The sequence below is a fragment of the Notechis scutatus genome, chromosome 5, assembly GCF_049901735.1.
Source record: "Notechis scutatus isolate UNSWTSFEM ecotype Mainland chromosome 5, rNotScu1.2, whole genome shotgun sequence".
In the NCBI taxonomy this organism is placed as follows: Eukaryota; Metazoa; Chordata; class Lepidosauria; order Squamata; family Elapidae; genus Notechis; species Notechis scutatus.
Genome location: NC_142013.1, coordinates 24,096,681 through 24,113,811, shown reverse-complemented (window position 1 = coordinate 24,113,811; position 17,131 = coordinate 24,096,681). Strand labels below are relative to the sequence as shown.

Genomic DNA, 17,131 nt, shown 5'->3' with positions numbered 1-17,131 from the left:
GGATGAGGGAAATTTATAAGATCTACAGATGATACAAACCTCCAAGGGCTGGCCTACCAGTTTAGATGAAACAGGAAAGATTCGGAAGGATTTAAATGGGCTTGAGGGCTTGGCAAAACTGAATAGAATGCGACTTAACAGGGAAAAATGTAAAACTGCACCTGAGTAAGAAAAATATAAGGCAAAGTTACAAGTTTGGGAGCAAAAACTTGCCAGTAGCACATTTGAAACAGATAGCTGATCTTTGCATCTTTATTGAACAAACATGAAATGTGAGCCAGTAATGTGATTCAGCTGCTACAAAGACAAATGTTATTTTGGGTGCATTAAGAGAAGCAAAAAGCCCAGACCACTAGAAGTAAGTGTTCCCTTTCCTCCATCCCCATTTGGAGTACTTTACCCAGTTCCGAGCACCAGTTTTAAAAAAGAGAAAAATTAGAATGAGTTCAGAGGATTCCCAGTGATTTCTAGACAGTGGGGGAAGGGAGTCTGAAAATGAAATCCTACGAGAAAGGGTTAGAGGATATGATTAGCCCCAAAAATATGACTCACAAGAAATATGACAGTAGTTTTCAAATATCTGAATCACATAGAGTAGTGGACTTCAGTTTTTAACCTAAAAAACTGAATGTTACAACAAGAACTGATGGAATAAGTAATTAGAATAGCTAGCCCATGAATGAGAGAGAAATGAGAAACAGGAGGTATTGGCGATATTCAACAGCAAAGGAATACAGAAATGCCTTTGAGTATCGTACAGAAGAAACAGCCTCTCAATCAGCAACAGTTCTGACAATCAGAGGGGATGTGTTGCTATCAGTAAAAGGATAAGAAAATCATAATAATTGGTTACTCTAGGACCTGTCTGATTGAGTGATTTGTGTGTTAATATCTGGGAGCATGGCTTAGGCAAATAATGGACAAGCTGCCAAAACTTTCATAGTCCACAGAAGATGACTAGAAAGGGAAAGCTTAATATTCCAGCACAATAACTAGGTATAGAAATAGTGTAACGGGATACCAGCTTTCTGTGTGTCCACTGATGAAGTAAACATTTTAGGTTTAGCTGGAGTTCCTTATAATTTATACAGCAGTTCCAGCATTCCATTCTGTTTCAACTCATGTACTATAGACCAGAAGTTTACAAAGTTGATTTTGTGTCCATTTATATGGACTATTAGTGGACTATTTTAAAGCCCTTCAAAATTATAAATGCATTTGTAAGTTTAACTTTCCCCTCTTCATACAATAGTATATCATGATGGTTTATTTATTGGTCATATTAATCTTAATAGTTTAATAAATTTTGGTGTACACTAGTACAGGCTGGTATCTTACTCTGATCCTTTGATTTTATCTACATATACTAAGCTTTAGAATACCTTTTGACGCAAGCATATCTGATTAGGACAACTTTAATGTAATCTAGGTTATATGTGGACAAATAACTTAATGTTCCTTAATATTCGGTATACTGTAGAAATAAATAATTATTAAACTTGTTATGTTTGATGACTCAATGAAAACTCAAAGACAACATCTTACAAAGTACATGTTCTTCATTTTCAAAAGTATATACTAATGCTCAGACTATAACTGGTAAACAAGATAAGCTTAGTATATATGATGTAATATGTATGGTATAATGAGAACACTGGGATGATTTTCATGGCTAGAGCACAGGAACATACAAATGCAGCTTGTTCAAAATGAAAGAAGGCAAAATTCCACTAAATATTGAAAATACTGCATGGAGATCCAAGGGAATGAACTTGGCCTTACTTAAAGAATCTAGACCAAAATAAATAGAAGAAGAATAACAACAGAAGTTGCTGATGTTTCCAGCCAATCACAAAACCAAGAAAAACAATGATGTACTCTAAACCAAACTGCCAATCTTTCAAAGAACCAAGAGATTTTAGAATTTAGAATTACCTGACATCCACTGAGAGATACTGCCAGGGATGGTTCTTCCAGGTAATGTAGGATCTGTCTTGATATTGCTTTTTCCCTCAAAAGATGAAGAAAGGTATAATAGGATCTGCTATTCTTGACTTGATCCTACCAAATAGGAGAGATTTGGTTGATGAAATGAAAGCAGTAGAAACATTGGAAGAATTCTGGACATTAAGGGAAACTAAAACTAAATGTAAGCAAACAGTCTTAGTCTTCAAGAGGTAGATTTTTAAAAATTCAGAGTAATGATCATTAAGTGCAGATATTAGAAGATGCAAATGGAGAAATAAATTCATGATTGGTAAGAGAGTCTAAAATGAAATACCAAAAGTACTACTGAAAATAATTTCAATGAGGCAAAAAAGAAACTACACTAGAAGAAGCTACACAAAAACTTATTAAGGATCTGAATATAAAAAATAGTATACATAGGCGGTGTAAAAATCATCACAAAAAAAGCATATATAGATAGTCTGGTATTGTACAGACTATATCAGGAAAGCTAAAGTTCAGAACAAGAATGAGATTAATCAAGGTTACTAAGACCATTAAGGGACTTTTCAGTTACATTCTAAATTTTAATGGAATAGTGTTTCAATTGTTTACAGTGAAAATGGTAAAAGGTGTAGCAAAGAACAAGCATAACTGCTATTTTGGTTCAGTGTCCTCTGAAGTGCATTCTATCAGGAAAATGTGAAGAGTTGACTGAAGGGCAGGATTTAACAGAAAGCTGACAGAAAGCAAGGCATAGAACAACTGACCCTGAATATGTTTAAATCTCCAGAGCCTGATGGACTGTATCTTAGGTGACTGAAGGAATTTCTATCTAGTATCTTTGAGAAAGTAGAAAGAACCAGATAGCTAGAGGAGGTAAACTGTTTTCTGTCTTTTTCTAAGGTTGAAATAGAATATGGATACCCGGGAAAATTATAGAGCAGATGACAAAGTGACCATTTGTAAACCCCTCAAAACACCATTAGTTGCCAGAAGTATATATGGATTTATCAAGAAGTAATCACACTAATGTAATTTTCCCCTTTCAATTAGGTAATTCCTTTAGTTTAGTAGATCATGGGAATAATATGGATATAATTTGACTTTCAGAGAAGCATTCGATAAAGTATCTTGTAACAAATTATAAAGTTCACTGGAAGGAGCCACAATTGGCTTGAAAGAATGCTCACTGACAAAGACTGTACAAAGATTGCTCACTGACAGCCTTCCATTAAACTAGGGTGATGTATTATTGTAGTTAATAAAAATCAGTAAAACAGTGCAGCTATCAAAAATGGAAAGTTAATACAGTGGAAGTATAATTTACATTAAAAGAATCAAAGTTTGACATTACCAGAAGAAACAATTCTGTTCTCTTCTACACTGGCCACGCTGCATTTTCAGAGCCATATTCATTACTGAGCAACACATTTGAAAAAGATGCAGAAAAATTATAGAACATGAAAAGAAGGTCTGGGGTTTCCAGCTGACGTTGCTGTGCTACCAGTCATGGAGCTCTCCATTCCGGTGCTGGCTTCTCTCTGTTTGTGGGCTCTGAAAGGAGCCAAAACCGCCTTGTAAGGGTGGCAAAGCTAAGAATAGGCGCTCTGTGAGGTTGCAGGAGAGATTGCAACTCTCCTGCTGAACCCTGGAGCTTTTTTTTCCTTCTATGCCATAGCAAGGAGAAGAGGCAGTCTAAAGATGGCTGCCACTAAGCTGGGACAACCGATGACCATCTAAGCACAGTGCAGGAGCAGACTTTGGTGAACAGTGTGTGAACTGGATGAGAAGAATCCTTTTTATTCAAATTTCAACCCCAAAAGAATATCCAAGAAAAGAGAGGCTTACAACTATTTTTAAAAGTAGTAGCAACTTAACACTTTGAGCAAAATTTCAAAACTGAAGGAAAAAGAATTTAAGGGGAAAAGGCAGAAAAATCATTAAAATATAGAAAATTGGACTTTTAAATTGGACAGGCATTGTTTTTGATAGGCATTTTGAAGTGCTGGAATTATCCATTTAAAAAATTAACATTATTTTTACATTGTGGGAAATTAGAAAAAAATGGTTAACATCAAAATTTAATCTAACAGTGCCACCTGCCGACAAAAGGAAGAATAACACATTCCCAAAATCTTGGATATATTTGACTATTGGAGATTTAAATATAAGAATAAGAAAGATACTATCAGTAAAATGACCCCTGAAGATTACAACACAAGACTGAAATTATAGAGGGACTTAAGGAGGTTCTGGAAAACTTAGGGGACTATGCAGAGGAATAGGTTGATCAATTTTGGGATACAAAGAATTAAGCATCCTGAATTTTTGAGAAGTGACTTTAGGTTTGAATATATGGACTTTGAAGAAGGATATAATAAAATTTAACAAGATGGTTCATCAAGAAGAAATTAGTGGAATCTGGGAAGAGATGGTGTTGTAAATTCAAAGTATAAGTACAAGAGAGAAACTGACAATTATAAGGAAATTATGAACTGACAAGACATGATAAGGAAATTATAGCCGAATGGAGAGCATAGATGGAATGCTGGGAAATATAACACAAAGGACAATGAGTGATCAAGACACCCAGGAAGAGGAGGTGGAGCCAATTGAAGAGTAGATGAAAAATGGAACAGACAAAACAAATAAAAGCAGACGATAAAAAGGAGATAATAACAAAAATAATAAGGATTGATGATATAAGCCAAGGGAAGAATAGTCTAAGCAAATTAAAAAAGGAACCAGAGAACCAGGAAGATTTTTCTGGAAAAGAGATAGGGGCAAGAGTAGATATTTTGAAAACTAGACAATGGAAAAGGGCAGAGAAGGGAGAAATGTTTAAAATGAGTAGTCAAGATGTGGAAGTAGATAGATATAAAGATCCAAGAGAGGAATATGTGAGGCAAACCAAGAAATGAACAATGAAAGCTTTTAAGTAAGTAAGAGACGATGGCTAGAAAGGGAATATGTTTAAATACAGTAGCGGTATAATCAAAAGCTAGAATAGGGATGGAATAAGGATGGAGTCTAGAGAGAGGGAAATTAATAAAATAACCATTTTTATATAATAAGGAGAAGTAATAATAAAAGGGGAAATCAGAATTTGAAGGTATTTTTAAATATGGCAATTGGCATAAAATATACTGAACTATTGATTAAACAAATAATGAAAGATTATAATTTAACATGAATATGTGTATGTTTGCTAAATGTAATAAATGATTAATAATATTCTATTTGTATTAAAATGTACAACACGCAGAATATGGTGATTGACATAAAAATAACATATTGAAATATTGAATAACCAAATAATGAAGGACTACAAGTTGAATAAGTAAACAATGGAAGATTATAATTTAACATGTCTGTATTATTATAATTATATAAGCTTGTTAAATATAATAAATATGATTAATATTTTATTTGTATTAAAAGATATGACATTTAGAATAGGGTGATTGACATAAAATAATACACTGAAATATTAAATAACTAAATAATGAAAGATTATAATTTAACATATATATATGTGTATTATTATTAGAATTATACAAGCTTGTTAAATAAAACAAATATGATTAATACTACTTTATTTGTATCAAAATGTATGACACTCAGATGCCACACTGTTCACGCATTGATATGTTTGCAAAAAATAAAAATTGAAAAATTGAAAAAGAAAGAAAAGAAGGTCTGCAAGGATGATCAAAGTTATGGAATTAAGTCTTACCAGCAGAGACTGAGGGAAGTGGGCATATTCATCACTGAGAAAAGAAAACTGAAAGGGGACTGTGACCGCACTCTTTGAGCGTCTGAAAAATTGTCACATGAAAAGCCAAGATCTGTTTTTTATCATCATGCAGGGCAAAGAAAAATGCTCTTCTTACAGTATAAGGCAGTTTCTAAAAAAATCTTAATTGTAAATTTTATATGGAACCAATTATCAAGGGAATGAGCTTTCCTTTGCTTGATGTTTTCAAGTGGAGGCCAGAAGCCATCTATTTGGATGATTTAAACGGATTCATAAATTCAGCAGTGGAATGAAAATTAACGGGCTAAAAATGATCCTTTCCAACTGTAGTTCACAATATTATACCTTGTTTTTACACTTACTCATGCATTAATGGTAAAATAGTCCATGTCCCTTCATGTCTGTCCATCTGATGCGTAAGAAGAACGGTAGGCATTTCCTTTTAAGAAAACATATTCCATGAACCAGAGAGCAATGAACACCTTAAACAGAGTTAAAAATTGAATACTTTGTTTCATGTTTTCCATAAATTAAACATTCCTATTCATAAATACCAAAATTATTTTAAACTAAGAGTATTTTCTTAGGAGCAGTAGTAGTAATTAGTATAAGACTGGCTATTCAAGCAAGTAGATTCACATAAGAATCTTATTGAAAATAAATATTACATTCTGATCAACTGAATACATTTAGAATACTGGCATTGATAGAGTATACATAGAATCTTGAAGGTAAATGAAATGCAAATATCAGGCATAAAAGTTGTGCAAGATTTCAGCTACTAATCCCAAAGGATATAACTCAGCATTTCTGAGATCTGCAAAAAAGCAACTGAGCTGCAATTCTACCTTTATTAAATTCCTTAAACTTGATTATTCTTTTAAGCTACAATGGAATACACAGGCAAAATGCTGTTTTTGAACACCTAGTGAACTTGGAAGGCTCAAAAACAATACAAATTAAGTGAAAGGCATTTTACCATAGATCTAAAAGAAAGAATATTTTTGTATTTCATTGTTTTGCAAAAATTGAATGTGCAGATGTTATTAGGAGTATATATATCCCAATCCCACTATAAATGCATTAGAACATTTATTTAGCTTAAAAAACCTACCTACGGGCAACCCTACTTACCTAAGACATGCATATTTTTTTAGCATCAGATGCATCTCAAGGTTTGATTAATTTGAACGTATTTGATTGGCACCAAAAAACATCAGGCAGTTGCAATAGTCAGCCTAGGAGTTAAATTCTGATCTGACACTGAGAGTGTGAATCATATTTTAAATACAGAGTTTTGGTTTTGGTTAAAAAAATCAACATATTGATTTTTGATACCCATTTTTTAGTCGAGTATTTTTTTTAAGCAATAGTATAAAAGTTATTTTGTGAGCCTAACTATATGTATGTCCATGCAGATATACATTACTGAGATCCATGATTATTTTTAATAAAATGAAGTGCTATTTTCAGAATGGTATCTTGTATATTACTACTTTTAGTAAAAATACCTTTACTGCTTATTTTATATTTGCATGATAGAGAAAATGCAGATAAGTGGCTGAACAGGTTTTTAAATAAATGGCAGTTTTTTCTTGTTCTTCCCTTTCACATTCATGACTATAAAAGAATCAACTATGAGGGTATATTGCAAATGGCTGACTCTTATCAATTTTATATCCACCCATTCATCATTTTTATAAGTTTATTCCAGCCAATTTCTCCAGTGATTTATGAGTTTGCTCCTCCCCCCCTCTCCCCTGAAAAGCAGGAAAGGCTGTATAAAAATGTGCACATTTTTATACATTTCTCCTACAGCTTTTATTCATATTTTGAAAAACAATTTTTAAACAAGTGATTAGCTAGGGTTTACTTCATCATTACATATATTTTGTGAGTCCTTTTTTAAATACAGTAGAGAGTTCTAAATAGGGATATAAAAGAAATCTATGATACATTTTTATAAGGGTAGATTTGTGAGATCTGTCAGAAGAGACTCCAGTATAGAACAGATTGCAATGAATAAAAACCATCTCTAGATATTCAAACTGAAAAATCAATTTTAGATACTGTAGAATTTTCTATTTTCCAAGTTCATAATATTTCTAATGTTGCACAAATGCCAAATTACAATCCTTTTGACGAATAATCAAATAGGAGAGTAGCTTAACTGCAAGCAGTTACACCATCAACTATTTACATCAGTATGAGTTGTAAAGTTGGCATATTCCAAATAGATTCCTGGAATTTTGCAGCATAACACTTAAATTACAAGAATTATGCCTATGTAGGTACTTCCCAATGACAGCCATTTAACCACTAAAAGCCCTCAGCTGAACAGCTTTTTCTCCTGTTTGCTGAAGGTATCTGGTTATTTTGAGATGTATCTGCATAAAACTGTTTATATTTCATTCTAGGAAGCCATATATCTAAGCCAGTGTTTTTCAAACTTGGCAATTTTAAGATGTTGCCTTCAACACCTTCAACTCTCAGACTTCTTCAGTCATACTGCCTGGAGAATTCTGGGATGAAGTCATCTTAAAGTTGCTAAGTTTGAAAGATACTGATCTCAACCTTTTTTCTTAGATAGAGTTGTCAAAAATGTGATCATTTCAGGAAGGTTGTTTTAATTTATCTCTTTTGCAAAAATGCCATTGGTCTAATATTTTATCAGCCACCTGTTGGTGGAATGAAAATATAATGGAATATTATTCTTTATCAGAGAACTTGAAGGTTATGGTCTATTTTCTTAGCGATCTTGGCAAGTGCTTGGAAAAATATGTAGCAAAAAAGGTGTTTTATTTCCAGGAATATCAGTGGCAAGAAATCTTTAGGCCATATTGAGAAATAAATTGAATTTTGATAATGTGCTTTATGAATATTTCACTCTTTGGAAAAATTCTACTGTGGCAAAATGCATTGGCTTATTGGAGAGCTTGGGTACAAGCTGGGATCAATACTTTAAATCAACTACTGTGTAATCACTATTTTAAGGTTTTTTCCTGACTTCAATTCCTATTTCATCTTCACAATACACAACAGTGGAGGTACATTCAGCTTAACAATGTTCTAATATTCCATTGTATTTCAAAATGGACCAGATCCTCTGGCTCCCTCAAAGGCACCTGAATTGCTTTCTTACTTGAAATTCATGACAAAAATAAAATCTATATCTATATCTCTATCAAAAGCTCAAGAATATTTTTAAAGTGGATATTTCTGGGATATTACCAACAAGGATTAAAGTCCTGGAATTTTTGATAAAGCTACATGAATGACTTCAGGTACTTAAAAAAATTAAAATGATATCTTTATAGGTACATTGTAAAGATGTTGAAAAATTGTATTGAGGGTGTACTAGTATTCCCAAATAATGTATCTAAAGCAGTGGTTCCAAAACTTTTTCAGTTCACCGCCCCCTTGGTGCTACAAACTCATCCTCGGTGCCCCCCACCTAGGGGTGGGATTGAAATTTCTGTGGGCAAAAATTACCAACCTCTGGGTTTGCTCTACTTTTCAAACGTGCCACCACTGCCGTGAAGGGACAGAAAGAAAAAGAAACAAAGGGGGGAGGGAGGAGAAAGATAATGAGATATCTATTCTAGTCCAATCACCTGCTCCAGCAGGGTTAGAAGGGAATGTGTGTGTGTGTGTGTGTGTGTGTGTGTGTGTGTTCTCCTTGTAATTTACCAGTACATTTTGGTTTTGCCTTCTTCAGAATTGGCACTGTAATACATTGGGGAAAAGTGATTTTTTAGGGAGGAGATCTGGTCCAATGGATCCTGTTTAGAAGCCTCAACAAAATGTGAGAGCTTCCTGATAGTCTTGACCATGTTTCGTCTACAAAACCTTTAATAGAAGCCAAAGATGTTTCAATGTGCTAGCAAAGATGTTTCAATGTGGAAAAGGGCCTCAGTCTAAACTAGGCCTCATTTCAATCTGATGCATCAGGTCTCTCTCTGTCTCTGTCTCTGTCTCTGTCTCTCTCTCCCCCACCCCCCCAGACTGGCTTTGCTCTACTTTCCCAATGTGCCTGCGGGACCGGCGCTTCAAACATGGATGGAGAGAGAGAGAGACAAGTAGGAGGTAGGTAGGTAGGCAGACCTCTTGGATGAATGTATGTATGGATAGGTAGGTAGGTAGGTAGATAGATAGATAAATAGGTAGGTAGATAGACAGATAGATAGATCTATATTGATAGGTAGGTAGGTAGGCAGGAAGACAGACAGAACTTTTGAATGGATGGACAGACAGACAGAATGCGACAGCGGCGGCACTTTGGGAAAGTAGAGCAAAGCCAGAGTGACTTTCCCAACAAGCTGCTCTCACTGCGTTCGATGCATTGGCTCTGGTGCAAGTCAATGGGATGAGCCTGCGGTGCCGGCACCTTGAACACCCCCCTGCTGCCTCTTAGCACCCCACCTTCAGCAGCCGCTTCTGAGCAGAGCCCGTCCCACCTCCCGTAATCCCCGACATTGACTTGTAGGCCTTGGCCCACCAAGCAAAACCTCCCAACACTTGCCTCGACCAGGAACACTCAACATGCCGAAAGGCCCGCCCTACGTAATTCCTGCGACACAACTATGAGGAGGCACATGCGCTTTTACCTCGCTTCCTTGGGGGCGCTAAGAGGCAGCAGGGGGGGCATTCAAGGCGCCGGCTCCGCAGGCTCTGGTGCAACAGTCAATGGAGTGACCACTGACTGTTGCACTGGAGCCTGTGGAGCTGGCGCCTTGAACGCCCCTGCTGCCTCTTAGCGTCCCCTTGCCTCTTAGTGCCCCCTAAGGCATCCCACCGCCCCCAGGGGGCAGTACTGCCCACTTTGGGAACCACTAATCTAAAGGATGGACACCAGATGTCTTGTGCTGGAAGTGTAAATTAAGGGCTCACTGCCCCATATGTTATGGGCATGCGATCATTTAGTATTTTGGAGGGAATAGAACATTAATTTATATAAGGAAATTGATGAGAAAAAATGTTTAAATCTTAAAAAATATTAATACAACACATATATACCAACCTTTGGAATTTGACTTACGAATTGCGGATGTATTTTTCCTTGAGGTATGTGGGTAAAAATAATTATATTAAGGAAAGGGAAAAGTTATATATTTGAGATGATAAGTTATGATTGCTGGGGATGTATGATTTATTAGTTTTGGAAAAGGCAAGATTCTCTACTAATAATACTGCAGTATGGCAGAGATTTTGTGATATCTTACAGTAATATATTCTGTTGTTCATGTTATAGTAATGAATTCATTGGTAAACCTCACTGTTTAGCATAAGATAAAGATACATTTCCACCCTTTTTTTCTTTGTTTAAATTTTTAATTTGAACTTTTAAATTTTCTTTCTTCCTTAAGGTTAAGTATTGTTAGAAAGATTATGAAAAAAGTTTTAAAATAACACAATTATAATATGAAAATCAAGCAACATCATATAATACTTCAAACATAATTATACTAGACAAATACTTCACAATAACAGGGAACAACAGTAAAAACTCCCAGCTCAAAGGGCTTTAGAAATTGGCAAGTTTTAATGATCTTTCCAAATCAACATTGGCCAGAAAATGCAATCATATTTCCAGGATGCTATTTCACAGAAGAGACAAGAATTGAAAAGGATTTCTCCTTTCGGTCTTGATGATGACATTCCCCAACAGTAGAAAATAGGAGAGAGCCTGCACTTCCAAATTGTATTGGATGTGAAGATAAGAAGTCCAAAAGATACCAAGACCTCCAGTCATGTAAAACTCTAAAGGTGACAACTAGCACCTTGAACTGAATCCAAAGCTAATAGGAAACCAGTGCAGCTGTCAAAATAGTGGGATGAAATGAACAAATTGATAAGTTCCTGTGACCCCCTATAACAATTCTATTCTAGACCAATTGTGGCTTATAAGAGGGGTTGCATTGGTGCACAAAATGGAGTTGTATTCTCTTAGCTAACTACCACTTGCTCATCAACTACTGTGAGTTACAGAATCAACCAGATTGTAACTCATGCTTTAATAGTAATGCAAATTCATATACCAAGAGATCTTGCATACAAATGTAATAAAAAATATGATGCTGCAGATCATGTTTTAAAATTTATCCATGATGTCATAAACCATGTTTTATTATGTATTATTGGCAAACATTTATGGCCTTGTGCCCTTTGCCCCTTGTCCCACCTGTCTTTTCCAGTATGATGAAGAAGTACTGATCTGCATTTAGCTAGAATTCATTATCTTTCACAGTATTTTTACTTGTTCTCCAAATACATTATAGCAGGGGTTCCCAACCCCTGCACTGTGGCCCACTACTAGGCATGGCCTATTTGGAACCAGGCCATGCAAGAAGCAGACTGGTGTGCATGAGAAGGTCAATTCACACGAGTGGTGGGCTGGCAAGCACACGCATGCACATACAGCTCAACTTGCAGCTGAGCAGCATGCCGCATGTGCACAGGCCCACCGCTTGCGAGGACACACGTGAATGCTGGCCCACCATTTGCACAGCTTGGTTCCCCTCTCCCCTCCCAGCTGGGCCATCAAGTTGCAAAGGTTGGGGATTATATATAATCTATATATAAAATAAATATGAACTAAAATAAATATGTACTGCATGACCAACTCACAGAGCAGCATATTATAAAGGTTTCATTTCAGTCCATTTCCTGATGTTTACATGAAATTATTCTAGGGCAAAATGGTAATCCACTTCCCACCTATATAGTTTTCTCAGTATCACACATTTTAAATACTACATAATAGAGCACATGTAGGTTTATTCTCCACCTACTTGCCCACCCAATGATAAAAGAATATACATGGATGAAATAATATGGAAACATATTCTATATTTTAATTAAGAAGTTTTAGGCAATGTATATAACAATAACGCAGCTCGTTTCTTTCTTCTTCTTAGATATACTGTTTATAACAGTACATTTAATAATTCTAAATAAATATAATAGAAAAATGTTTCATTCTGTTTTATTACTGTCTACTCATTAGTTTGTGAAAATATATTGTAGTCAACAAATGCAAGGATACTGCAGTAACATGGAGTGCAGGAAAATTAACAATCCAATAGCAAAGCAGATAGAAACTACAAACATTTAGGTAAAAAAAAGAAAATGTATAATTTTCCTATCAGGCAGAAAATAAAATAAAAGTACAACAATGTAAAATCATATTAGACGTATTACCACTTTCCTGACATTTCATGAATTTTACTCATTTTAAAAAAGTTACACAGGCAGGGATAATTTCCCTTGGTTGCAATATTGATTTTCCTTGTCTTGTTGATAAAAAGAGAAACTGCTGTTAGTTATCAATCACCTTGCTTATAATTTCAAAATATACCTATTGATAAATAATTACAGATAGTAATTTCCTCCTTTTGCAATTAGGATTATGAAAAAGTAACTTTGGCTGAATGCCAACATTTAGAACAACAAAAGCATTCAGTGTGAAACTGATTAAAATCTGGTCAGTTTCAGGCAGTAGCTAGAGACTGCCAGAGGATTCTACAGGAAGTCCTTGCTTATAGACTGCCTTGTTTAATTAGTGTTCTAAGTTAATCCAATATAAACAAAATAGCTTTGTGACCAATCCTCATATTTATGACCGTTGCAGTGCCCTTCAGTCATGTAATCACCATTCATGTGCTTTGCAACCAGCGTATGTTTACAAACATTGCAGTATCCTTTTTTTCCCCCTCAAAGTTTTTTTATTTTTATTTTTTTACACATCTCTTCACGTGGGCAACGTGATTCCAGATTACAATATTTATACATAGTCATAGTTGCACTTTCAACTTTCTTAATTAATATCACCTCAAATTATCATCCATTAGACTAATCTTTAGATAAATTTCCCTTTCATATTTCATTTCATTGATTCAATAGCAAAATCATTTCATCCTCACATATATTTTCAATTCTTTATCCCCTATTATTTTCATTTTCAGCTTACCACCTATTTTATGTTACATTATGTATTGTTATCATCTATAACTTTCTTAAGACTAATATATAATTAGACAGTCAATGAAAAAAAAGCGAGTAAAAGTAAAGTAAGATTAATACATTTAGGATCCACATGGTATATCCCCTCATCTACAATATATCTTATATATATTTCCGAGATATTCATATAATCATTCCATATTTTTTCTTTGTTTCCAAAATTTACCTATATAGTTTTAATAAATTTTCATTCCCCTGCTTTTGATTATAATACATTCATTATAAATATTTTTCTATTTTCTCATATCCTTTATATAATCAATTGCATTTTCTATTTCATGTATACCACAACGAAAGAAAAATAAAAATAAAAACAGAGTTAATTTCCCCTTTTACTTCCCTTTGACCAATTTCAACCTATAGCATTTATATAACCCTAATTCACAATTTTTGAAAATACCAGATTTTCACCCAAGACATATTCTGTTTTCCTAATATCATTTAAATAATCATTAGACTATTTTAGAATGTGTATATACATACATACATACATACATACATACATACATTCATACATATATATAAAGAAAGAATTGATAACAATAGAATCCTCTTAATATTGCTCACTCCTTCATTTTTCTCATTTATAATTATCTAATAATCTTAAGGTAATTCCCAGTAAGTTATAAACTTCAAATCTCCCCAGTTTACATTTCTAATAAAAAATACAAAGATACATTTCCATGTGGTATCCCCCTTTTATGCTATATCTAACCCTTATCTCTAAAGCTCTCGGCCTTGTCATTTTTCTTAGTTTTAGCCAACTTTCCCTTTACTAAGTTTTCCTGGCCTTTCCTCTTTATTCCTCTTTTTTCCTCCAATATTACTTTTATTTCTTTCTGCCAATCCCCCATCTTTCCTCCTACCTTTTCCTTTTCTCTTTTTTGAAATTTCTTCTTGTACAGCTTCTTCTTCTTTTGCTTAGTCTTGGGAGCTTTTTCTCTTTTATTTATTATCTCTGTCATCAATGTCTTAGTTTTAGTTCCTTTTATGTCTTTTGGCAATGTCTCTGAATCTTCATGTCCATCTTGGCTGTTTTCCTCTTCCTTTGGCTCCTCCTCTCTAGAGTTCCTTTGTTCTGCTATAAATTGCATTACTTTTTCTTCCAGTATGTCCAATAGTCCCCTTCTTTCTTTTAACATTTCTTTCACAGTTTGCAGTTCCAACTTAAATTCTTTGCTTGCTTCTTCCATTTTTTAATCACTTGTATTATTTTTTATTTTATTAAAGTTAATTATAATCCTTGCCAAGAGACTCCATTTATTTCTCTTTTTCTTATTGGTCCTTCTATTTCCTTTGCACAATCAACCCCCAGCAGTTCCAAGATATTGCCTTCATTTATCCTCTTGCTGCAATCTCTCCTTTTTCTTTTAAACTTCCGGGGTTCTTGTTATATTAAAGTTTTTTATTTCATATCTTTTCTCATTCACGCATTTAAAAGGCCAGTAATTTTCCATAAAGTCATCCAGGAAAAAATGTCTTGTACCATTAGGTGGTGCTCTATATCGCTTCCACTTTTCAAAGTTCTTTTTCCCCCCTTTTTTCAATTATATTAACGTTAATTTTCAACCATTTCAACCATTGGCTTTTTTTTTTAGTATAATCAATTCCAAGCAAGTTCAGCCTTTTATCCAATGCCTAATTAATGCCAGGTTCTGTATATTATTCCCAATTCCGTCCTTAATTTCGTTATAGCTCTTTTGTAGTCCAGTTTTTTGTTTATTTTATATTGTCCTCTTGTTTTCCATTCACCGCTGTTATACTCTCAAGCAAGGAATCTTTCTTTCTGCTTTTCAGGATTATTAAAACAAAAAGTTCAGCTTATCTTATCTAGTTATACGCCGCTCACCACTTCACCACTCCAGCACACACTTAGGCCCCAGTAGCTTCCTGTCTTCAGGGCAGCCATTAAAACTGCCGCTTCTCCCTGTCTTCCAGGGGAGTAGTACCAAGCCAGGGAGGGGAGATGTGGCTCCCCTCAACCCAGCTGGCAGTCTCCCCCTCTTCCCCCACCTCTCCGAGGTGGGTCTGATGATTCCGGTCGTGTAGGGACCCCTCCAACAGGGTAAGCACGGATTGAAGCCGCGCATGATCATGGTCTCCGTCCGTCCTAGACGGAAGTGCCACCGGAAGTTCCAAACATTGCAGTATCCTGTGGTCATGTGATCACAATTTGTGTGTTTACAAGCAACAGAGAAGGCGGAAGTAAAATCATAAGCCGTGATCAGGTGATGTTTCACTTAGTGACTATAGCCTTTTACTTAACAACCAAAGGAGCAATAAGTTTCTAAACCTGTTGTGATTGTGTGATTTTCTGCTTAGTGACTGACACTTAGTGACTAAGTTGCCAATCCAATTGGATTGCTAAGCAAGGACTACTTGCAATCAATTAATTACTGTGACAGAGCTAACTTTGTTAATTTGCAGTTAGCTCCTCTAACTCCTATGAACTCCAAATAGTCTTGATTTTATTTAAAAGGCAACAATGCAGATAAAGTTCTATTTGACTTTAAATTAAGAACTTATCATCTATTTTGTCAATAAAAGCCAATGTGTAAGAAATATGTATTAATAAGTTAGGATCTTGTTAGGATCAATTATTAAACAAAACTCAGGTATGCATTTTAATCTGCATGATGTGCCTAAATGAGGAGAAAAAATTCATGCAAAACAAAGGAAAAGTCAAATAGCATAAGCATCATGTTAAAAAATAATGTAAAAATATATAAATGGAAGCTTAGAAATCAACTGTTACACAATTGTACAGGTGAATCTTTTTAGCTTTAAATAAAAAATGTATCCTGGAATTATAATTCAAATTTCAAATTAAAAGGAGAAAGATAAATATATTTAGCATAATAGCGTACCTTTCCCAAAGAGGCAGCCTGTTTTAAAATACTTCGTTTAAGATCATCTGCTTTCTTCAAATGATAAGAATTCTTCTGACTCTGGATGACAAATACTATCTCCCTTAGCTCTGTAAATAGAAATAAATAAATAAATGATGTCAACAATAGTTAAGTGAATTCAGTATTATTGTAAACAGCCCACTGAAAAACACCTTAGGTTTTCAAGTAATGTACGCTTACATGAGTATCTCCTGAATTCTAATAAACTGGCTGAAAAAAGCAAGAAAAAGTTTTAAATTTAAATAAAAGAATAGTGCCAGAACCTTATTAACCACTGAAAATCCAATTCACAAACCATAATGTGGAAAATAAGATACAATAAAAATACTCACGTAATTTTATATGAATTTATATAGCGAATTGGATTTTTAAAGTATTTGTACATTGAATCTAAGGTAATTTACTATTTCATTTAGAGTAAACAGTTTTAAATGCTACTCATTTTCTCAGATGCATTATGCCCCTATAAAAACTAATCTAAACTTGTATCACA

At 34.5% G+C, this 17,131-nt stretch overlaps 1 protein-coding gene across 1 annotated transcript in view; it reads right to left on the bottom strand.

The window, feature by feature from the left end:
* Positions 1-17,131, bottom strand: part of B3GLCT (beta 3-glucosyltransferase) — a 67,740-nt gene that overhangs the window by 38,100 nt on the left and 12,509 nt on the right. Inside the window, exons 4-5 of the mRNA XM_026675026.2 lie at positions 16,597-16,706; positions 6,070-6,146 (exon numbers count right to left, since the gene is read on the bottom strand). Of these exons, the coding sequence (XP_026530811.2) occupies positions 6,070-6,146; positions 16,597-16,706 (187 nt within the window). The remainder of the gene's footprint in view (positions 1-6,069; positions 6,147-16,596; positions 16,707-17,131) is intronic.